Source organism: Austrofundulus limnaeus, unplaced genomic scaffold, assembly GCF_001266775.1.
Source record: "Austrofundulus limnaeus strain Quisiro unplaced genomic scaffold, Austrofundulus_limnaeus-1.0 Scaffold1168, whole genome shotgun sequence".
NCBI classification, from domain to species: domain Eukaryota; kingdom Metazoa; phylum Chordata; class Actinopteri; order Cyprinodontiformes; family Rivulidae; genus Austrofundulus; species Austrofundulus limnaeus.
Window position 1 is genome coordinate 49,800 of NW_013953570.1, and position 23,439 is coordinate 73,238.

At 39.0% G+C, this 23,439-nt stretch overlaps 1 protein-coding gene across 1 annotated transcript; it reads left to right on the top strand.

Annotated features, from left to right (window-relative positions):
* Positions 1-131: 131 nt before the first annotated feature.
* rps6ka4 (ribosomal protein S6 kinase, polypeptide 4) lies at positions 132-12,975 on the top strand. The gene is made up of 18 exons (XM_014031045.1): positions 132-1,057; positions 2,009-2,080; positions 2,532-2,599; positions 3,523-3,673; positions 3,873-3,988; positions 5,269-5,376; positions 5,465-5,545; positions 6,619-6,722; positions 6,824-6,974; positions 7,066-7,227; positions 7,332-7,457; positions 8,346-8,479; positions 8,594-8,687; positions 9,112-9,282; positions 9,390-9,581; positions 9,657-9,816; positions 10,773-10,936; positions 11,023-12,975. Exons 1-18 carry the CDS (start codon positions 970-972, stop codon positions 11,242-11,244), a joined length of 2,364 nt encoding a protein of 787 aa, XP_013886499.1. The 5' UTR covers positions 132-969; the 3' UTR covers positions 11,245-12,975.
* Positions 12,976-23,439: the final 10,464 nt, after the last annotated feature.

Genomic DNA, 23,439 nt, shown 5'->3' on the forward strand with positions numbered 1-23,439 from the left:
TCCCATAGTTTACCAATTTAGGGGTCGTTGCCTAGTAGTTATGGCAAAGAAATTACATATTTGACTAAACCTTCATTGCTTTGCTTCGTGTACACTTCCGCTTTACGACTTTTCTAGTAAGCTCGCCCCGCCCACAAATATTGATCACGTGACTGGACGTCGCCCAGGTTTGCTCGAAAGCATCCTGGTGTTAGCCGTTCAGGGCTAAAAACAAAAAAGTGGGACGTAATTATTTTCAAGATGAATGAAGCGCCTGTTTTACTCTAGTGGACGCAAAGAAGATAAGGAACTACCGTGTCTGTCTTCTTCCAGCAMTGCCTGGCTGCTCGTGTCCGAAGAGGCCAGCTAAAAATGGCTAGCAACACATTAGCGTTTTAGCTAATGGTTCAAACTTTGACTGGCAGCTGCAGCTACTCGCTAGTTAAACATTTCTTCTTGTAGCTAATATGATAATTAAGAAATGCTGTAGGTGTTGACACACTAGCATTGTCGCGCTTTAGCTCAGCTGTTTCGTTTAAAAGAGTTACATTTTTACCAAAAAACTATTAGCTACCTTTATGAAAAATGAGTACTGATGAGAAGCTAATGCTAACAATAGCGTTTTAAACTGCTTGTAAAGGTGCAACAAGTCAGAGACACTGAAAATAGTTTTATTATTCAGTTAAATTTGTTATAACTAAAGGCAACAGTTTTTAAAGCAAAACTGTTAAAAACTTGTGGGTTTCCTGAGTGATATAGAGCAGTCACAACAGGAGCTATAATAATGTAAAAATGTCAGACGAGTGGGGATTAACACAACAAACAGCTGTCCTGTCAGCCCCGTAATCCTTGTGTTCTTCGCAATGAATCAACAATAGATTTGTTTTTATTGTTCAGCCTGTAGCCGTAATATATTATAACTTTTAATACTATTTGCCTCCGCGTCCATTTAAAGTTTAGCTTGTATACAGTCTTGTTTTTGCTGAAGTTATGTCGGGGGACACATCTGACAGCAGTGAGGACTCTGATGGACAAACTAACGAGAAGGCCTGTACTGTCAAACATGAAATCACCAATGGTAAGTCAAACTTCATCTAATACAAACATAATTCCTCTCAGGTTTTTAAAAAGTAGATGACGAAATAGTTAAATGTTTGTAAAAGCAATCTGTACTCAATTTTAATCGCACTGTTTTCAATTTAAGTGAATGAATGTGGGGTCTAATCTCCACCAAGTACAATAAAATCTACATAATATATTTTAAATTTGATTGAATATCCAGAATGAGCACACAAAGCAGATGTAATTCATGCTGTATCAACTTTGCTTCTTTATTTATAAGGTGAATTTTGGCTCATAATTTTTATACATTTGCTCATTTATGGAACTATCCTGATCATAGTTACTGTGATTGATATTGTAATTAATATTATCAAACATGCTTCCTAAATTTGTTTGGAAACATAAAAAATAAGAATTGTGTTTAAAATGATAATCATGAAAACATAAAATCAACATAATAACATACACTTGTGCTGTGTTGTGGGGCTCCTATGAAATCGGTTTCCTGTTTTGGCTTCCAGATGATCTTTTTCTTGTTATTTGTCCCCACATTTTTTTTATTTTTGTTTTTATAAAGGTGTAACTTCACTCATACCAGCTACAATGTCTTGAATAAAGTTATGTCTTGCTTCAGCTAACATGATTTCATGTGGAGTTGGTTATTTTGATTTGTGCTCGATTTCTCTCTAATTTGATGAAAGGGAGGAAAAGTGCCACAATTGGAAAGGAAAGACTAAATAAGAAAAAGCAAAATGTCAAAACATTTGTGATATATATATATTTGTGATTACTTTGGTTTTTTATTGCTTGGAGCCATAATCCATCCAAATACTGTATAATGAATAGTGCAGTTCTGAAATAATAATAATCACAATAATAAATGTTCAAAAGTAATGTGTGATTGTATTTACTTTTTATCTTTTGGTATACTTAAAAAGTCCTGTTTTTTTCCCCTCTCTCTAACTAGCTAACCTTACAGGTCACACTGAAAGGGTTGGCATGGAGAACTTTGAGTTGTTGAAGGTTTTGGGTACCGGAGGTAAGAATCTACATCCATCTTGACATATAACCATGTAAAAAGAGACTTTTTTTCTCTTTCAGTCATAGTAAAACAAAACCTCTAAAGAACAGAAATATCTGACCTTTACCACAGTGTCATTTTTTCTTAGAAACCAAACCAAAAGTATTGATTTTAAATTGTAATAAAGATGGTTATCAGCCAGTTACTGCAATTAAAATAAATTACTTAAATCATCAGCAGTTGTTACTACTTCTTTAAAAGCACAAGTTTGGTCTTTTTTGTGGTTTGAAGCATTCATGAGGCAGTAGGGCTGTGTATTGGCAAGAATTAGATGATGAAACATATAAAAAAACTCCACACCATGCATTACATGCATAAAATCTGATAAAATTCAGTTTGTGTTTATGTATTTAGAAGAACACTGAACAAAATTGGAATGATTATGTAACTTGTGTCTGTTTTTGTCCAGCTTATGGCAAAGTGTTTTTGGTCAGGAAGAACAGCGGTCATGATGCGGGACAGCTGTATGCCATGAAGGTAACACATGATTCATCTAATGTGATCTGATGTAACAAGGTAGAACTAGTGAATGTGTTTCCTGTGAAAATGCAGTGTGAATGCTTAAAGTAGACAGTATCAGAAACCAGTTGAAATTAGCAGACAGATTGTGAATGGAGAGTAAAAAAACTCACATTGGCAGAAAACCTAGAAAATGAGTACAAAAAACTTGTTTTTGTTGTGAAACAGCAGCTGAAATTGACAGAAACATAGCTGAGCTCATGTTTGCTGAATTCAACAGCAAGAAGCTGAAAATATCACAAAACGATGAATTCAGATAAAAACTAAAATTGGATGAGAATAGCTACAAAGTAGCTATAAAGGCAGGAAAATGGCTGAAAGTAGCGGAAATCAGCTAAAAGAAAAATAAAAGCTTTAATTAGCAGAAAGAAGCTGATAGAAGCCTTAAAAGTTTAAATTAACAGAAGAAGAGCTGAAAGGAGCAGAAAGACTAAAATTAGCAAAACAAGAGGTTGAAGGAGGCTGAAATTAGCACCAAAAATTTGAAAAAAAAAAAAAGCAGAAGGTACAGTAAAGATTTATGAATGTTTCAAAGGATTTTAAGGCTGCGTTCATTTTCAGTGAAACAAAAAATGACGGGAAAAGCTAAATAGTTGAAAAAGTTGCTGAGATAACCAAGTCATACCACTGCTTAAATGAACTGAACGTTTTGATACATGAAATGTTGAAATAGCATAAAAATGTGGAACAGGTTAGATGCTGAAAAACATACGGAAGAAAACAGGATAATCTCAATAGATGAAACAATTATAATTTGACTTTCCTTTAATTCAGCACATTTAGGTTTCTCTTAATTTAAAGGAAGGTCTGACTGAACTACCATGTACTGAATATTTACAAGAATGAAAAAAGTACTCGCCCTGCTTGTATGAACTCTGCAGGTATTAAAGAAAGCAGCTATCGTTCAGAAAGCAAAGACGACAGAACACACTCGCACCGAGAGGCAGGTGTTGGAGCACATTCGCCAGTCTCCCTTCCTGGTGACGCTTCACTACGCCTTCCAAACTCAGAGCAAGCTACATCTCATCCTGGGTGAGTGCCACGCCTCCAGACAAATCCTGAAAACTCTGCTATCGGTCCTGATGGAACACTGAATATATGTCTGCTTTATGTTTCTGTTTTTACACTCAATGTGTTTTTGTTGGCACATGCATGACACGTGTTTGTGTTACTTTTGTCATATGTCGTTTCAAGCTCCCCTCTGTATTTGTCTGTGTGTGTGTGAGTACAGACTATGTGAGTGGTGGCGAGATGTTTACTCATTTGTACCAGCGGGATCACTTTTCCGAGGAGGCGGTGCGGATTTATATTGGGGAGATAATTCTTGCTCTGGAGCTCCTGCACAAGGTGAGTCTTTCTCCTCTGCAGCTTTAAAACCTGCTTTCTGTTGACAGGGTTTTAACTCCTGCAGGTTGAACATCTTTAGTCCTCACACTAGATTATTTTCTGTTTTATCCACGTTTTAACTTCATAGCTAATTTTGTTCAGCAGTGATCATTTCATTAAATCTTATATATGATATAAAAATAAAACTTTTTGATTATATGTTTGTTTTCAGTGCAATGTAGTTTTTAGGCAGGAAGTTGTCTCATGCTTTTTTGTGTGTTAAAAAGCCACAGGAAGTGGTTACCTAATAATTTTACACAACTGTAGTTGGAAATGTTACTCAAAGCAGCAGCTTTTATCTTTCATGTGCTTAAACCATTTTATAGAAGTCAGTGTCATTTAAAAACATACAGAGAGCACATTTCAGATTGTTTTCAATTATCACCAGTCTCTAGTTGTTACTGGCAGCTGTTGGTTTCACAGTCGATCCTTCACATCATTTTTAAAACGTGTAAGAAAATGGGTTTTTACAGAAGTTCTTCAAACTAGTTTAAAACTTTGTCTGATGGGCACCAATAAAACTCTCTTTGTTGTCCTTAAAGGGGAAAATCCACTTTTTTTAGCCCTTTAAATGCATTTTGTTGTGGACTTGGAGTCTCTGGGAAAGCAGAAAAGTTGAATTTATTTTCTCCCGGTGCTGTGTAGATATCTTTATATCCTGTTTGGGTCATATTTTTCMACTCGTTCAGTTGTCTCTGTTCTCTTTTACATGTTTTGAACAATAACGTCACAGGATTTGTTTGCTTATTTTGAGAATCCGCGATTCTACAGGTTTCTTCAGACCCTGGTTCTGGGTCAGACCCTGGTTCTGGGTCAGACCCTGGTTCTGGGTCAGACTCTGGTTCCAACATGTAAGGCTGGATGGACAAGTCTTCTGTTGTTGACATCTTTTAATTTATTTGTAGATAAAAAAAAGTTCATAATTGTATCTCTGCTCTCAAACTACACAAGTAGCTGAACAGGGTACGAAGCCCCTCATTTGCATTTAAAGAGACAGCACCAAAACGAGTTGATCTGAGATGCACCTGAAAGAGGGGCTTGTGGACCTACAATAACCAGGAATTCAGACAAAGCATTGCAGTTATACTTCAWATAGACCCCAACTGAATGATTTAAATATGAAAAAGAAGGATTTAAAAGCAGGATATCTCTCCTTTAATGTTTTCGTCATTATCTATTCCTCATGTTATCTCTGCGTCTAACATAAACATGATTAATAACCTTTCATCGTCTTTATGCAGCTTGGGATTGTTTACCGAGACATCAAGCTGGAGAACATCCTCCTGGACAGCGAGGGTCATGTGGTTTTGACAGATTTTGGGCTCAGCAAAGAGTTTCTGGAAGAAGACGTACGTAAAGCAGTGATCAGTGCCAGTTTGCTGTAAGTGCACGTGAGCCGTAATGATGTGTGAACCCTGCTGTTTCACCTCATTTCAGAAGGGAAGGACCTACTCTTTCTGCGGCACCATTGAATACATGGCTCCTGAAATCATCAGAGGAAAGTCTGGACATGGAAAGGTAAAGTCTTTGATTCGATGTTCAGGTGTTGAGTGCAAATTATTTTATTTTAGCTACTTATGTAAGTTCTACATAGGAATGCAAGCAAAATGCACAGAAGTGAAACATGTATATGATTTTATGGACAAATCTTTACACTAAAACAGGGGTGTCCAAACATTTTGTCACATGGGCCAAAATTATCAGTCAGAAGGATTTGAGAGCCAAAAATAATTTTCCTTTACCTCCAGAAGAATAAACTAAGCATTGAATACTTTAATTAAACAAAGTAGTCAGATTTATTGCTGGAAATGGATGTGTAAATTAATCAAGATCCAGAACTTTAAAAGCCTTTTGCAGGTTTCCCTTATTGAAAAAAATTTTGCAACTTTCTAAGTTTCAGTTGGAGAAAGAATAAACCAATTTAGTCAATTCTGATCAATAAAATCAAGATTTAGGTCACTGTTTCACTGAAAATGCTTGCTGTATTCAGACAAATTTAATAAATTAGTTGAAAGAAAATTGGAGCGCAGCAAAATTAGCTTTTGAGTAGAAGTAACTAGATGCGGAAAAAGCTAAGAGCCTGGTTATTTAAAGACAAATGGTATTGTTGCCAATATTTTATTTAGTGATGAATTTGCCCTAATAATAAATAGACAATCTCCATCTACATCAAACAGCTGTGCCAGGAGGACAAATTTGTTAACAAATTAGTATAATTCTTGAACTTAAGTCAGGGGTCACACAAAATCAGTTCAGGAGCTTTGCTTTAAACTGGAATATGGGGGGGGACATATTTTTTTAGTTCTGCAATTGTCTTCTTACCAAATTAGTTGTAAACAAACAAAACTAACAATAAAAAAGCAGATTATGTGTCATATATTTTATTTTGAAACCGAATAACCAAAGCATGACCCGTACACGAATTTAAAAGCAGTTTGGTCAGTGTTTCTCAGGAGCCTCTCAGATTATGGAGGATTATTTTAACTCACTGCTTAGACCCCCGATGTTTTAATTGGTTTGGTTAGAAAGAGTGATCTGTGTCTGATCTACCACGGTCCTGTCGCTTTTTATGAACTTGTGTTCTGCTCCAGTCCGTAGACTGGTGGAGCCTCGGGATCCTGATGTTTGAGCTGCTGACGGGAGCGTCTCCTTTTACCTTGGAGGGAGAAAGGAATTCGCAGAGTGAGGTGTCAAAGTAAGTCGGCTTTGTTTTTTGTTCCAAACAATCTGATCAATGAGGAACAGGTGGTAAAATCAAAGGATACATGTTGAAATCTCTTCACCTCTGCCTCTCAGGCGCATTTTACGCTGCGACCCGCCGTTCCCCTCCATGATTGGGCCTGTTGCTCAGGACCTACTGAAGAAATTACTGGTGAAAGATCCTCACAGGAGGCTGGGCTCTGGGCCCAGAGGAGCCGAGGACATCAAAGCTCATGCTTTCTTTAAGGTCTTTTACATCTTATACCCTCCTGCCACATAAGCGTCTCTCCTCCCCTGCAATTTATAACTCTTCTCATCTGGGGTTCGTTCCCTAACAGGGTCTGAACTGGGCCGACCTAGCTCAGAAGAAAGTACAGAGTCCTTTTAAGCCAGAGCTGAAAAATGAGCTTGATGTGGGCAACTTTTCTGAGGAGTTCACAGGAATGGAACCCGTCTACTCGCCGGCGAGCACACCTCCGAGCACAGACCGCCTGTTCCAGGTCAGTCCTCATCTTCAACCACTTCCTGAGAAATGAAGTACCTGCAATTACTTAAACCAGACCGTCTAAAGGGAGTTTCCTCTCACACTTTTCTCCTGTTTCAGGGCTATTCCTTTATTGCTCCTTCCATTTTGTTCAATAAGAACGCTGTCATGGGAGACTTTGTAGAGGCTCAGATTGGAGCCGACAGACCAGCTTCTGCTTCTGTCCGGCACAGTGCAATGGTGAAGGTACGGACTCTCAAACCTAAATGTGGCTAATATTTCAAATCATTTGAGCCCAGATCATTAAACATTTATCATTTGCTTGTGTTAGTAAAAATTTAACGTTAAAATAAAACYTGTCATGTTTTATTTATTTACAGTATGTAGCACACCTACATATTCATTGTTATTGTGTCAAAAAAAATCTGGCAGTCTTGTATAAAGTATCTCAAATTGATACTTGAATAAAAATACACATATCTTACCATAAAATGATTTAGTCTTAAAGTATCTGACATTTACTGTACTTGCATATCTGATATAAAATTTACCTAAGAATTAAAAGTATTGAGTAAAAATGGTTAGAATTTCCAGAATGACATTTACTGAGAGGCAACCTCTCCAGAAAAAAACAAATAAAATTAAAGGCCRTAATGATTTTAGTGCTATATTAAAATGTTGATATTGAAAGATGTAGGTTTCAGCWGCAGATCCATCTGTCATGCTCTTCATACAGGCTACATACAACTGATCCTGTATGTTCTGCTGGGGTGTGATTTGTGTTGTGCAGATGTAATGGATCATACAAACCATCAGTCTCAGCGTTATATTATTTATATTTATCATCAAGCTACATTTAAATTCACTCCATCAGGGTGTCAGCCTTATATCTTGATTTGTTTTTCCAACGATAGCAAGSCAAATTGAGAAAAAGAAGTAACAAGACTAGAGTGTAAAAGTAAAAAGTCGACTCCAGTAAAGTTTAGATACTTAACTTTTCTTTTTAATTAAAACAAATAAAGTATTTGTTGTATTACACCTCTGCAATCTAATCACTAAATAAATCAGATTTATGTCTTTTTTTTATCTCAGTGACATGTTGGAAAACAAAACCTCCATTTTTTGTTTGTTCAGGAATCTCAGTTTTTTCTGCACTATGAGCTGGATTTTCAGAGCCCGCCGCTCGGTGAGGGGAGTTTCTCTGTGTGCAGGAAATGCAGACATAAACAAAGTGGCCACGAGTACGCCGTCAAAATCGTCAGCCGCAGGTGGGTTGAGATGTAATGCCTGTTATTTATTGACTTTCTGATAACTCTGCTGTTATCACATCACTCAAAAGCACTTTTAACCCTTGAGCTTTGATTTATTTATTTATTTTTTAGGATGGAGGCAAATACTCAGAGGGAGATCGCTGCGTTGAGGCAATGTGAAGCTCACCCAAACATTGTGAAGCTGTATGACGTCTACACTGATCAGGTTTAAAAACAGATAACACAGAAGGTTCAACATCTGTAACTGAACTGACATAAAGTTAATATATTTAACCCATCACATCACGCAGCCACGTCGACGTTGGCACACYTCTCATAGCCCATGAGACACATGTTCCTGGGAAACCCCTCCCACTGCCGTACATATCACTGCACGGACATCTTCCTGCTGCACCCTGGGAAAATAAATCCCCACTCCGATATCYACCATTACTTTTGCCACAAATCTTCAAACTTGGGATAGAAATGGGATAACGTTAAATTCCTGGCCGGAGCTGGAGATTCTAATTCCCCATTTGTAACTGAATGCACCGTTAAGACATTAACCTTAAACCGCAACAAGACAAATCTAAATTTGTTTGCAATGTGACGAGTGGTGAGCTGAAACTAACAAGCCTCCTCTGCCTCAGTACCACACATATTTAGTGATGGAGCTCCTGCGAGGCGGGGAGTTACTGGAACGGATCAAGAAGAAGAAGCTGTTTGACGAGGCGGAGGCCAGTCAGCTGCTGCAGAGCCTGGTCTCAGCTGTCAGCTACATGCACGAGGCTGGAGTTGTGCACCGAGATCTTAAACCTGAGGTGTTATTTTTGTGTTGTTTTAGCTCGTGTTTKACGACAAACTGAACCTCACAATCAGATGATGAAACACTGTAGGTTCCTGACCGCTGTGTCTGTTCGCCGTGCAGAACGTGCTGTTCACAGACGAGGGGGAGCAGTCGGTGCTGAAAGTAATYGACTTTGGATTTGCCCGCCTGTGCCCTGCAGGCAGTGCCCCCCTGCAGACCCCCTGCTTCACACTGCAGTACGCGGCGCCGGAGCTGTTCGAGAGCGCGGGATACGACAAGTCCTGCGACCTCTGGAGTCTCGGGGTCATCCTGGTAATTTGGCATGTTGGTTCTGCACATTTCTGTGGCGCTAACCGCGGTACTGATGGCTGTGTGTGTGTTGTACAGTACACCATGCTGTCAGGCCAGGTGCCGTTTCAGAGCGAGCAGCGTGGGGTGACCTCGTCGTAYGCTGCCGACATCATGCAGAAGATAAAAGAGGGGGACTTCTCATTGGACGGAGAGGCCTGGAAGGGCGTGTCAGAGGATGCAAAAGAGCTTGTTAAAGGTTTGGTTTTATTTATTTGCTTTTTGTGTGTCTGAACCTGTTTTGATAGATTGTTACATTTAGCCAATAATGATTAACACCGATTCTAGTCACATSACTGATTTAAATCACTTGAATGGGAAAGACACACCATCTCTAAGAATCTGTTTTAATTTGTGTCAGAAGTTGAGACTTCAAACTATACAGCAGTTTTTAAATTGTGTTAATAAACCAGGTAAAAACAGATTAATGATAAATAATTTACGGCACTTTTTTTAAAAAATGTTTGTCATATTTGAAGCCCGTTGCAGTGAAAGACGTGTAGATTCACAGGAGAAACATCAGCCTCTGCTCTAACCTCCACCTCCGTTTTGACTGAGCTCTGAGGTTATTTGACAAGCGCCAAAAAATTTACATGAAGAAAAAGATCCGAAAGTTGAATAAAGTTCAGGGACGATGGAGACACAGGTCATTGTTTTAAAATATTTATTTTTACTGTAAAGCAAAGACTGTAAACATACTGTAGGCTCTTTAGTCTTTATAAATTTAAAACGTATATTGTCACACGGACGGTGCCATATTATTTATGTACTAGGTAAAAAATGACGTTWACTAGATCCTCTGGCAGGTTTTGTTTTCCTCCGATGTGAGCTCTTTCCACCCTGAAGGTTAATTTTGGATAATGCCYGTGTCTCAGTTCATGGGTTGCAGCCATGTCGGCCACTTATGTCACCGCCCCCCGCTGTAGGCTGTCCCAATTCGTAGGYGCTTAYTCATGACRAAACCCTGAAAACTTAGGCTGCCTCTGATCCTGCACAGCCGATGGTAAGAGAAGAGAAGAGGAGCGCTGAGTGGACTACTGGGGTCCCGTATGTTAATCTGCCTGGAGGCACTAATTGCCAAATTGTCTGATGATTAGCTGAACACAATATGATTTTTCTCAACCCTAGTTTTTACATGTCACTGTGTGATTGAAGGTCTACTGACTGTGGATCCAGAGAATCGGCTCAAACTCTCAGATTTGAAGGAGAACAGCTGGCTGCAAGGCGGGGCGTCCATGTCCACCACRCCTTTGTGCACGCCAGATGTGTTGGAATCCAGTGGGCCTACAGTCCGCACCTATGTCAATGCCACATACAAGGTAGGAGCTTCATTCAGAGACTTTCTCAAAACKCTTAGAGGAGACGTTTGCATTTTTTAATTCTTTTATTATTTTTTTTACATCAGGCTTTCAACCGCGGCAAGAGGGAGGGCTTTTTTCTGAAAAGTGTGGACAACGCACCGCTCGCAAAGCGGCGCAAGCTCAAGATGACGAGCACAGGCGTCGAGACCCGATGGAGTTCATCCTCTTCCTCCTCCTCTTCTTCCACTTCCTCCTCGGCGTCTGCGACGGCGTCCAAAGAGCAGAGGAAGCAAACCGTGACCCTGAAGCAAAGCAAGCTAAAATGACATGATCGAACAAAGCTGAAAGGATTCTGGCAACGTGTTGTCCTCCAGTGGTCAGTACCCCCCTACAACGACAACAAAAACAAATAAAATACTGACAAAACACTGGCGCAGGTAAACCCAAAGTTTTCAAAGCAAAAACAAGTTTCCTCCTGTTTAAAAGYCTTCAGCTTTTTCTACCTTTTTCTCCTAAAAACAAACATGTTTTGCTTGAAAGGAGAAAACCCGACCGTGAGAATTGAATTCTTAATCAGTATTTGTTCAGCACAATTTAGCTAGAAATCACTGTGGCTACTGAACAGTGCCTGGTTATTTAGGGAAGAAAAGGGAAAAAAGGAGCCTTTCATGAGCAGAAGCCATAAAAGCTGCAGAAGCAGTGAACTTAAGCGAGAAGTGCACAGTTTCATGTTTGAATCATTTTAAACCACGGCAGAAAGAGAATATAGGCACTGCTCCGTACAGCAAGCAGCTTTAATGTGAGGACAAGTTTAGCTGTTTGCAGCGGCAGCAGGGAGGAGCAAYGATCAAATAGTTTAGGGTGAATTATTCCGTTTTGGAGAAAGTTGCTGCAGCTCCATTACACCACCAGCTCTGTGGATCCCGTTTGAACACTTTGTGGAGCTCCAGTCTCCGATTATTGAGCCTGAGTTTGACTCGAAGCAGGTGCAGCTGTGACAAGTTCAGCAGAAGTGCTTGTTTTAAAAAAAAAAAAAAGGTTGTGAAGACAAAGACGCAGTCATGAAATGTAAACACTCGCTGTAAATATCTGTTGTTGTGCCGGATATTTCTAGCATGCTTCTAAGAAAAAAAAAATCTCTATTTTGGTATCTGACAGATTAAAATGATCACTAGAACACTCTAGTGCAGATGAAGTGTTTGCACAAAGATGGGAACTGAAAGACTTTGTTGAGTCGGAGAAGATTTGAGTGGTTTAGTTTTTACATTTTAAAAGGAGTTTTCTCTTGGTGCCATGCGAGGCTCCCATAAATATCACCGAATTTTTATACAGAGAGCAGTTTGGGTTTTTTTGTACCTTGGTGCGTCTTTTTGTTCTTATTTTCCYGAGGTGACTTTAGAGCGATTGTAAAGCTTTTAAATTGAATCGATTTTACAGAACGAGACACTTAATTACAACTTGAAGGGAGACCATCCTTTGAAAGTAATGTACAAACACTTTATGATTTTGAGCAACAAAAAAAAAAACAAAACAAAAAAACTAGAGTATGTAATGATTTATGCTGTTGAAATGGTATATTAATGTAATGTTTTTATTGAACTTTTTAAATGTTGCACAGTCAGTTGATCAATTAAACACATTTCAGCTTTAAAAAGTGCTTTTGCTGATATTTATTATGCCTTTGATTTTATTTCTATGGTTATGGGATTATCATGATTTGGCTCTTTTTGTGTTCTGTGTGTGTGAGTGTGTGCGTGATGCCTGCTGGAGATGATGTTTCTGTACCAGGTGAGGCGTTTTACTGTATTATTTTCTGTCGTGTTTTCCCATCGGTGTCTTTTTAAAGGTAACTGGTTGTTTTGTGTTTGAGCTGAACCCCTTTTGCTTAAAAGTTGCTTTTATTGTTGTTAAATGTTTTTAGGTGAATTTTTTTTCTTCCCTCTCTTTTCCTGTTTTACTGAGATGCACTGTCACTGATGWTGTAAATGAAAATTTATCTTTGGCACCAAGTTTTCCTTTTTTTGCTCGGTGCAAAATAAACATTACTTTTAAATAGATTGTTGARTGTTTGTGTTTCAGGTGTTCAGCTGATATTTAACTTGTCAGATTAGTGAGATGTTTTTTTTTATTTTAGTTCCTATAAAATATCTGATACGACTGCTCAGAATGAGATGAGGTTTTAACATTTCTCTACAGCAGCACTATTTCGCTAATTTAAATTTAATTTATCCTCCAGACTTCTTAACATACAAGCTAACACTAGCATAGTGCTCTACTTTAGCTACCGCCTGAGACCCTGCGTCCTCATACACGGACTAAATCTTTGCCCCTCTGCCTATGGTACATCATATTTTTCAACTTTAACCCAATGGCCTCCTTTAAGGACAGTACCAGCACCCTCTAGTGGTCTCATGGCAATATTACACATTTAAGTGAGAATAAGATGGCAGGGATCCCAGTAAAAAGCTTCGACAACATCACTGGTAAGAAAACTGGCCAAGGTAAATTACATTTTTTGAAACCAGTGTTTTTATGCAGTTACGTCTTTAGCTTCATAAGGCATRCAAACATTTTTTGCAACTGAAGCAAAGCACATTGTTGGTAGATAAAAGTCATCATTTGAGGACATGTTATTGTACCATTAGGTAGGATAAAAATGCATATACATWTAGAAGAGTTCACAAAATAGAGTAAGTGGTATATTTGGTCACAAAATTTTGTTAAACAAATCTGGAAATATTTAAAACATGGTAATTACTCAGGTATTCCTCAACAAATGTGACATTTTYAGACCCAGTGCCCTCATATGAGGACATATTTTGCAAAAACCACATCCTGTACCATGACAGATTTTGGTTATTACACTTATTCGGTCCTWACAATCCCACTTATCTTGGAGAAAGAAAAAACACACATCCAGAAAAAGCTTGTGTCTCAGGAGGTTAAAAAGTGAGAAGCACATCAAACTTGTAAATTCAGACATGTTCACCAGATTTGGATGTAAAAACCTTTTAATTAAAACTGAAAGTCTGCAGTAAAAGCACATCTTGTTGGTTTTATTTCAAATCCATCATGGTTATGTTCACAGCCAAAAAGATGGGAATTGTGTCCCAGTGGAACTGACTGTAAATTAGAGAATGAAACAGCTGGTATGTTGAAGGTTCTGGAGGATAAATTGTGTCAAATTTTACATTTGCAACATAGTGCTGCTGCAGAGAATTGCAGAAACATCTTGAATTCTGAGCAGACATYTTCAAAGACCTAAAACATTAGAATACAACTTTATTTCTCCAAACTGRGGTTGTTCAAAGATCTACTATAACTCCAGCAGATCAGATTTAACCTTAATGTCTGAAACAGTCTGTGGAAGGAAAAGGCCAGCTGTGTGATTCAGCCTCAGTAAATCCTGATTGCCTCCTTTCAGTCGGACTCTCCCTCAGAGCCTGTATTTCTGCTCCTGCTGAGCCTTCAGTACAGCTGAGAAGCTTAACACTGATGATCCCAGCATTAATGGCACTTCTGTATGTTCGATTCGGCTCTGCTGATGGTATTACTCTACATTTTGAGCTGGGTTTTAAACATGGCATTAAGCCAAAGATGAATACCCAGAGAGTCATTATAAAACACACTTCCTCGTCTTTCTGAGCCTCTCAATCTCCCTCACGCACTCACCTAATGATCACAATCCCTCTCTTGTAATGGGTTTATTGTACCATTAGGTGGCTGCTGCGCGCTGCAGTCTGCAGCATCTTCTCTCATGCTGAGTGTTACACATCACCTTTGTTTATTCAGGCTATAGAAATCTAAGCGTCCTCAATAAAAAGCCTTTATTTTTGTCTGACTCTTGCTTATTTGTCGCCATGCTTGATGCTCTGACTGCAAACTGCTGCCTACCACTCCTCCAGACACAACCAGGAAGTGTTTTAAGCCATCAAGTAACTGATTACAACTAAACACATTAGAAAAAGATTATTTGAATAAACAGAGGAACAGAGGTGTTAATTTTCCCGATTTACCTTTATAAATCATTGATTGTTTGGATAAAATATATCAGTTAAATGCATCATATAGGGGACAAACACAGTGATATTTGAGAGGTGAAATGAAGTTTATATGATTTACAAAAAGTGTGCAATAATTGGTTAAACAAAATTAAGCAGGTACATAAATTTGGGCACAATAAAAAAAACCTTGACTCAATATTTAGTAGCTCCTCCTTTCACAGAAATAACAGCCTCTAAACACTTCCTACAGCTTCTAATGAGAGTCTGGATTGTGGCTGAAGGTATTTTAGACCATTCTTCTTTACAAAACATTTCTAGTTCATTCAGGTTTGATGGTTTCTGAGAATGGACAGCTCTCTTTAAGTGACACCACAGATTTTCAATAATATTCAGGTCTGGGGACTGAGATGGCCATTCCAGAACGTTGTACTTGTTCCTCTGCATGAAGGCCTCAGTAGATTTTGAGCAGTGTTTAGGGTTGTTGTCTTGTTGGAAGATGCAGCCCTGGCTTCAGCAGCTTCAGGTTTGTCACTGATTCCTGGACATTGGTCTCCAGAATCTGCTGATATTGGTTGGAATCCATGCGTCCCTCAACTTTAACAAGATTCCAGTCCCTGTACTGGTCACACAGCCCCACAGCATGATGGAACCACCACCACATTTTACTGTAGGTAGCAGGTGTTTTTCTTGGAGTGCTGTGTTCTTTTTCCTCCATGCAGAACGACCCTTGTTCTGCCCAAATAACAATTTTAGTTTCATCAGTCCACAGCACCTTGTTCCAAAATGAAGCTGGCTTGTCCAGATGTGCTTTAGCATACCTCAAGCAGCTCTGTTTGTGATGTGGGCAGAGAAAAGTCTTTCTCTGCATCACTCTCCCATACAGCATCTCCTTGTGTAAAGTGTGCTGAATAGTTGAACGATGCACAGTGACTCCATCAGCAGCAAGATGATGTTGTAGGTCTTTGGTGCTGGTCTGTGGGTTGACTCTGACTCTTCTCAACATCCTTCACTTCTGTTTATTCCAGATTTTTCTTGGTCTGCCGCTTCGAGCCTTGACTTGAACTGTGCCTGTGGTCCTCCATTTTCTCACAATGTTTCTCACAGTGGAGACTGAAAGATGAAATCTCTGAGATAGTTTTCTGTATCCTTCCCCTAAACCATGACGGCGAACAATCTTTGTTTTCAGCTCATCTGAAAGTTGTTTTGAGACTCCCATGCTGTGACTCTTCAAAGAAGATGCAAAGAGGATAAAAAACTACACTTACCCCCTTAATCTTTCTCATAATTGGAGTCACCTGTGTATGGAGTTCAAGGGTCACTGAACTTACCAAACCAAATTTGAGTTTCAGTAATTAGTTCTAAAGGTTTTGAAATCAATAAAATGACAACARKGCCCAAATTTATGCACCTGCCTAATTTTGTTTAACCAATTATTGCACATTTTCTGTAAATTATATAAACTTCATTTCACTTCTCAAATATCACTGTGTTTGTCCCCTATATGATATATTTTACTGATTTTTTTATCCAAACGATCAATGATTTATAAAAGTAAATCAAGAAAATTACTAAGGCTGCCCAAACTTTCGCACCCCGCTGTATGTCTTGCAGACTTAAACTTCTTCTGCAGCCATGCTACAGGAGGTGCTCATGATGTTTCAGCTTCTATGTTCTTCTCTAGTTGAAAGGTGTCCAATCCTTGTCTTAAGGCATCCACAATGTCCAAGATTGAGCTCTTGGATGTTTCAGGTCAGGAGTGTCAAATTCATTTTCACTAAGGGCCACATGAGCWTAATGATGGCCCTCAAAAGGCCAACTGTAATTAACTTCAACTAATGCTAAAAATCATGCTCCTCGTCTTGTTAACTATGGCTGAGCATCACTAACAAACAATAACTGAGCTCTACGTGGTATTTCCTGCATCAGGGTTTTAACATGTCCTCTTATAAACACTGAAAAGTACTACGTGTACGGCAGAATAAATCTGGGATGATAATACAGAAATACTATTAAAAAATACTTATTATGCTTATATGTTTGTGGGTATACTTTGTTGGATGTTCCTTCATATAAGTTGCATTTTTTTAGGCTGTAGCTGTTTGGCCGTCATTACAATTGTCTTCAATTTTTTTCTTTGTTGCAGTTATTACTGATAACTCACCATTCTAAGGGTTGATTTATTAAAAACAAACCAAAAAGGCTAAATTACTATTTATTCCCTCAAGCCACAAATATATCAACAAAATACAGAAAAACAAGATTTTCATAGTGGGTAAAATTCCTAGTTTTGAATTTCTGACTGCCTTTATGAATATACAAATGTGCAATTTAAGCACCAATGAACTATCAACATTTTTATATGAACACTATCAAGATCCCGCAATGAAATCCCCACAGAGGAGAAGGGGAGAGAAATATCGTAATCTCTCCCGTTCAATAGGTGCAGAGATATTTGCAGGCTGGATCCAGGTGGTGGAATCACACACTGATTATAAAGGCTCCTGAAGGGAACATTATATCAATGGCAGCGATCCACGTGGAAACATAAAAGCAAGGAGAAACCAATAAAACTGATTGGCATGGTTTGCAGCCCGCTCATTGATCGTTGGCTGCGGATGAATCCCCCGCAGAGCCCCGAGGCTAATCAAACTTTCTGCTTCGCAAACTCTCTGTGCTGCACAACATGCCTCTGGTATTGATGCCACATCTCCTACAAACAGCTGTGCACACTGAAGGGCAAGACTTTTGTCCCTGCAGGAGAGAGACACACTGTTTCCTCTAAAAAAGGCACATACATTCATGCAGACGAACCATGAAATAAACATCAGTGAGTAATCTGATTTTCAATGCCATTCTTAGCTCACTGAATTCCACACATGCCCCTGAAAATGGTTTTTTTAATTAACTGTAATAAGATTTTAAAAAATTAGCAACACATTTATTTCATGTAAATGAATGCCTTTTTTGTATAAAAAATAAATAAAAAAACGACTTTTAAAATGATGTGCACTTATCAAATATTTAACAGCCTTTTGCKTCGAATAAAAAAATAAAATGAAAATGACACTTCTGAGTTTTATGAAACGCTGTCCRTGGTGCTGAACGCACCGTGACGTCCTCACCAGCAGGGGTCAGCAGGGGGCCTGCCTCTGGCAATAAAGCAATGGAGAAGCAATGAAAAAAACATGAATATAATGTGTCACCGAGCCATTAATTAAATCAGTCCCTGGCCGGATGATTTGCATGGAATAAATGTGATTTATTGAGCACGACAAAGACAGATCTGGGTGGAACGCTTGCTCCGAATCATCAATTACAATCCGTACGACTTGGAAGTGACCCAAGAGCAGAGAGCACTTCCTTCAGTCTGCAGCCTGTATTCACACGAGRGGGAAATCATTTAGCAGGAGTGCTATCATGCTGCTAAAATTGATAACTTCTCAAAAGTAGATCACAAGCACATCTGTGGTCTCAGATTCCTCCATTTACCAGCTCAGTGAATACACAATATGTTCTGGCTGCACGGAGAGCCTAAAATACTGATTTATTAAAAAAACTGTCAGACTGAGGGACAAATGGTTTGGAAGTAAGACTTGTGAGAAGTGACCCGACAAGCAGGCTCTCAGTTTTAACATGCAGACATGGTGAAAATAAAAGGTGCATCGTTTGTTTTTATCTTTTAGATTCTGGACAAAAGAGTAAAAACACAGGTTGTTGGGACAAAAATAAAACTAAAGCATTTTAAAAAAGCCTTAGACTTGCAGGAAAATTTTCCTATTTTTATTACAACTGTCTGACATCTGTTTCTAATCATCTTAAGCTTCACAACCTGTCAAACTTGTTGTATTGTGAATTCTTTGAGTCTGCAGGCTTTTATTTAAAAAATGTGAGTACAAAAAAAGCTGCATCGATTTTCGCTTGTTTTATCTTCACACTGTCTTTGTTTCATCATTTTTTTTATTTTTACTTTGTGAAATTTTGCTGTTAAAAGAGCCAGAGAAACAACAAAACAAAACAAAGGTCAAACGGTATTTGACTTTTCAACTGTTGAGCTTAAAATTTAAAATCCTGAATAACTTTTAATGACATCTAAGTTWTATGTAGTTGATATTGAGTGGCCTTATTAACCTGAACATACTGTAACAGGCTGCACCACATGTGTCAAACTCAGATCCTGTGTGCCAAATGTGGCCTTCCACAGCATTTTATGTGGCCTGTGAAAGCTTCAAAGATGACCTACTCGGTGCCAACCAACKGTCTCATGATAGACCCCACATTTGGGGAGGGGAATCCATCTAAATACGAGGTGTATGGACGTATAAAAATGCTTATAACTCAAAAATTATTCAGCATAAGAGCCTCAGATTTTTTTGTTGTTTAGCTCTGATGACTGGCTATCCATTAGCCCAACAATGACACCCCCCCACCACCACCACCATCCTGCCAGACCTCCTCCCAAAAAATAAATCTGTTCTGGTGAGTTCTGAGTTCTAGTGCATTGGTGCACACCTGGGAAATTTTTCCACGTACCCCCTGTAATGTGCTCATGTACTCCTGGTTGGGAATCACTGCTTTACACAGTGTGAAGGGATGAAGGAACTGTCCAAGGTCCTGAAAGTGCTGAAACGTTTCAGGACTTTAAGCCATCAAATATCACCACGTAAAATCTCCATTTCGATGCGTTTTTACAGGCTACTTCTGCTGCAGCCTAGCTGTAGTGGGAAGTGGAAATTTCCCACGTACTAGTTGCAAATTTAAACTGGAACACCCCTCCAGAAGGAATTCCCTGTCAGAAAATGGCAGAGTTCAGTATTCAGGATGGCAGCTACTTACCACAACTCAACAGTGAATACAACTCTGACTTTTACTTTTAATAGTATTTCTGTATTATTTATTTCTCATTTAGTCAGTCGTACATGTAGTACCTTTCAGTGTTTGTATGAGGATGTGTTAAAAAGCTGTTTCTATACAGGAAATACCACATAGAGCTCAGTTATTGTTTTTTAGTGGTAATCAGTCATAGCGATGAGATGAGGACTGTGACGTTTTGTGTTTAGTTGATGTTAATAGCAGCTGACCCTTTCAGAACCACCATAAAGCTCATGTGACCCTCGGTGAAAAYGAGTTTGACACCCTGTGTTGCAGTTTTTTTTACCTGAAGTTAAAATCTAAAATCAACCAGTTTGATATTTTTCTGCCTCTTTTTTATTTCAGCTGAAACCATCTTCACGATGATTAAACTGTGACTACATGCCTGTACTGTAGAACACCTCATGTTCATACACTGTGACGTCATTTACTGAGCATTTTTAAGTTTGCAGGTGAGTGTATGGATCACTGCGTGAAAGGGTGGGGTTGGACCTCTTAACCATACAGGTCAACTCAAGAAATATTTTGAAACTTACTTTTTGCAGTTTGTTGCCAACAAACAATACAAGTTTTACTGTTTCACTGTTACATGTTTCACATTTAAATGAAGTTTAGTTAAATAGATTGTATTCAGTTACAATCACAAATTACTTTTTAAAAACAAGTAAAGAAATGCAAGAACAGAAAAATAAACAAACAAAATACTTTCTAACTAAAAGCTTGTTTGAATATAAAACATCTCCAGCAGCTTTATAAAAGGCTCAACGGCGCAGAGGCATCRTAAAAACAAGGAGTTCATTCTGCAGACGAGCTGCAAATACTTCTGCTTTTAAATCTGGTCTGAAKAACCACTAATAGTTTCTGGTTTAAAGACCTTTGGGCTCAGGTTGAAATACTGTAGATGACTTCAACAGTTCAGAAATATACTCCAGAGCTTGACCATAAAAAGCGCTGAAGGCTTAGCACTGATYTTTTAAAACAAAATAAAAAATGAACAGATTATCACTGAAGAGCTTTTAAAAGAGGAGTTATGTTAGTTTTTGGTTATTCCAGTGAAGAGTTGAGCAGCAGCGATCTGCACCAGCTGAAAATAATCCGATCTTTTTTTATTGATAAATTTATTTGGTATTTGTAGATTGAAACAATTTCTGAAATACTAAAAATAGTTTGAACTGTGATTAGAGTGACCATGGAGTGTAAGTAACTGGTCCAAAAAAACATTAAGTTCCTCAGGTTTAAGTTTAATGAACCAACATTAGCAGTACAGCTCAGTCATCTGCATAAAAGTGGTGGAAATGTTATCAAATTAATCAATAATCAGTCCAGAAGAGAGGAGATGCAGGTGCATCTAAAAATAAAATGAATATTTTGAAAAAGTTCATGTTTTTAGTCTATCAGTTTGGCTGTAATATTCTAACTGAGACACTGAATTTCAGTTTTTCATTATTTGTGAGCTATAATTATAAAAAATACAAGAAATGCATGGTTGCAATATTTCATTCCATGTATAATAAATCTATGTAATACTGTAAATGTTTCACTTGAAATAATTGTAGTTTTTCACAATGTTTCCTGCAGACAGAGCTACTCATCGATTGAGCAACTAATCCGGTATTTTCAGCTCAAGTGGCCGTCACACAGCCTCCCCATCTTTTAACTCCACAGGTTCCATTAACCTCTCCTCCCCTCTGACCTCCCTCCCCTCCTCATGACTCGTTAACCCTTTCACTTCAGTCTCATCCCACTTCCTCTGCTCAGGCTCAAGTCTCCGCACCGTCATTACCTTTCCACACGCGTCCGTCTTTAACCACGACTGGTGCGGCCCACACATCACAGAGGCCCGTGCCTCTTCMCATGCAGAATCACAGGACGTGTTCCTTGAACGCCCCTGCTCCAGCTGCAACAGAGTCAGCTGGCAGCAGCAGTGCCGTGTGCACACAAACCATCGGAGCCTGTGACAAACAAGGTAAACATCACTGCTGTGTTAGAAAGACAGAGGATCACAGCAGGGCCTCTGACTGAAAAGATGACAGAGCAGCTTTGAAACATGTTGAATGCTTGCAGCTGACGGCRCATGCACTGAAAGGAGCCCCCACAAAGAGGAGGAAGGATTGGAACAGAACCCGTGGAGGGGGCTGCACTGCCACGATTCCTTCAGCTTTTGTGCGGTGGAAATCACGAGGCGTATCTATCTCCCTGCCATTGTTAAGCGCACCTCCTTTGGCATTTGATCTGCGGGGCTGTGAGCAGTTTATTAAAAATGGAAGTCATTCTAAATGAGCCCGTAATGCTCAACCCTTTCAGGAAATCTTAATGGATCTCAGCCTATCTCTGACAAGGTTAAACGCTCAAGGAGACAGCCGGGAACGTTAACAGAGCAGATTATGGGGAGATATGAATACTAACCAGCACACGCACACTTCAGCTGCAGTATTAGAGAGAGTCATGGGTTCATTCAGACTGGGTTTTAACATAAACCAGACATGAACTGATCTGTTGACTGCAGACTGACCCCCCCCCCCCCCGCCTTCATTTGATCGATTTCTCACAATGTTTGATCTGTTGTGTCTTCTAACTCAATTATAAGACTTAAACCCATTTGAAACAAGAGAAAACACTAAAAGCTCTTTGCCTCCGGCCCAGTGAAGCTGCAGACGCAGGCTGAACGTCAGCGGAAATCATGAGGTTGACTCTTTTTATCAGTTGTGGAAAATAAGATGATTGTCTGATTGGATGAACAAAGAGTTTGATAGTTTTTTTTTTGCCTTTTGCTGATTACAGCTCCACGGATTCAGACGCTGTAACTTAATCATCTCAATATGTATTTAGAATCAGATCTGAAAAGATTTCGACTTGTTTGTTTGCTTCTGCTGCCTGAGTTTGATTAGGGTGACCTGGATTCTATTTCCACATCTGCAAAACACAAGACATGCAACAATGTAAAGCAAGTACATTTAAAATAAAAAATGTTAAAACTTTACTTTGAACTAAGTCTTTTGTTGCATTTAAAGCCTACTTATCTAAATTTAATTGCTGTCAGTTTTCATTAATTTCCAAATCTGCATGTTATTCTGCAACATAATGTTGGAACAAAAACACCTTGCACCTGTTGTCCTGTCATTTCTATGATAATACTTTTTTAGAGGGATTTTTTGGAGAATTAAGTGCACCAGTGGATAAGCTATTATTATTTATTATCCTTTATTTAACCCTGCAAATCCCATTGAGATTACAAATCTCCTTTGCAAGGGAGGCCTGAGCCTGAAMCTGACCTTCATGTGTTTAGAYCAGGGGTCTGCAACCTGCGGCTYCGGGGCCACRTTCAGCTCTTGAAGCTTTGACCAAAGCCAACACGAGGTTGTGTTGTACTTTTTATACAAAACAGAAAAGGTTTATTTTAGTCGTTTTCCTGTCGATTTGTTTGCAAATATGTGATCAATGCTTCAGTACTTCTGTGTTTCTCTGTGTTTTCTTCCTGTCCCCCCAAAACCCAGCCGGTCGAGGCAGATGGCCGCCTGTCCTGAGCCTGGCTCTGGTTCTGGTTCTGCTGGAGGTTTCTGTTAAAAGGGAGTTTTTTCTTTCCACTTCTGCCGGTGTGCTGCTCAGGATGGAAGACTGAGATGAAGTGATTCATCACAATCTGCTGGT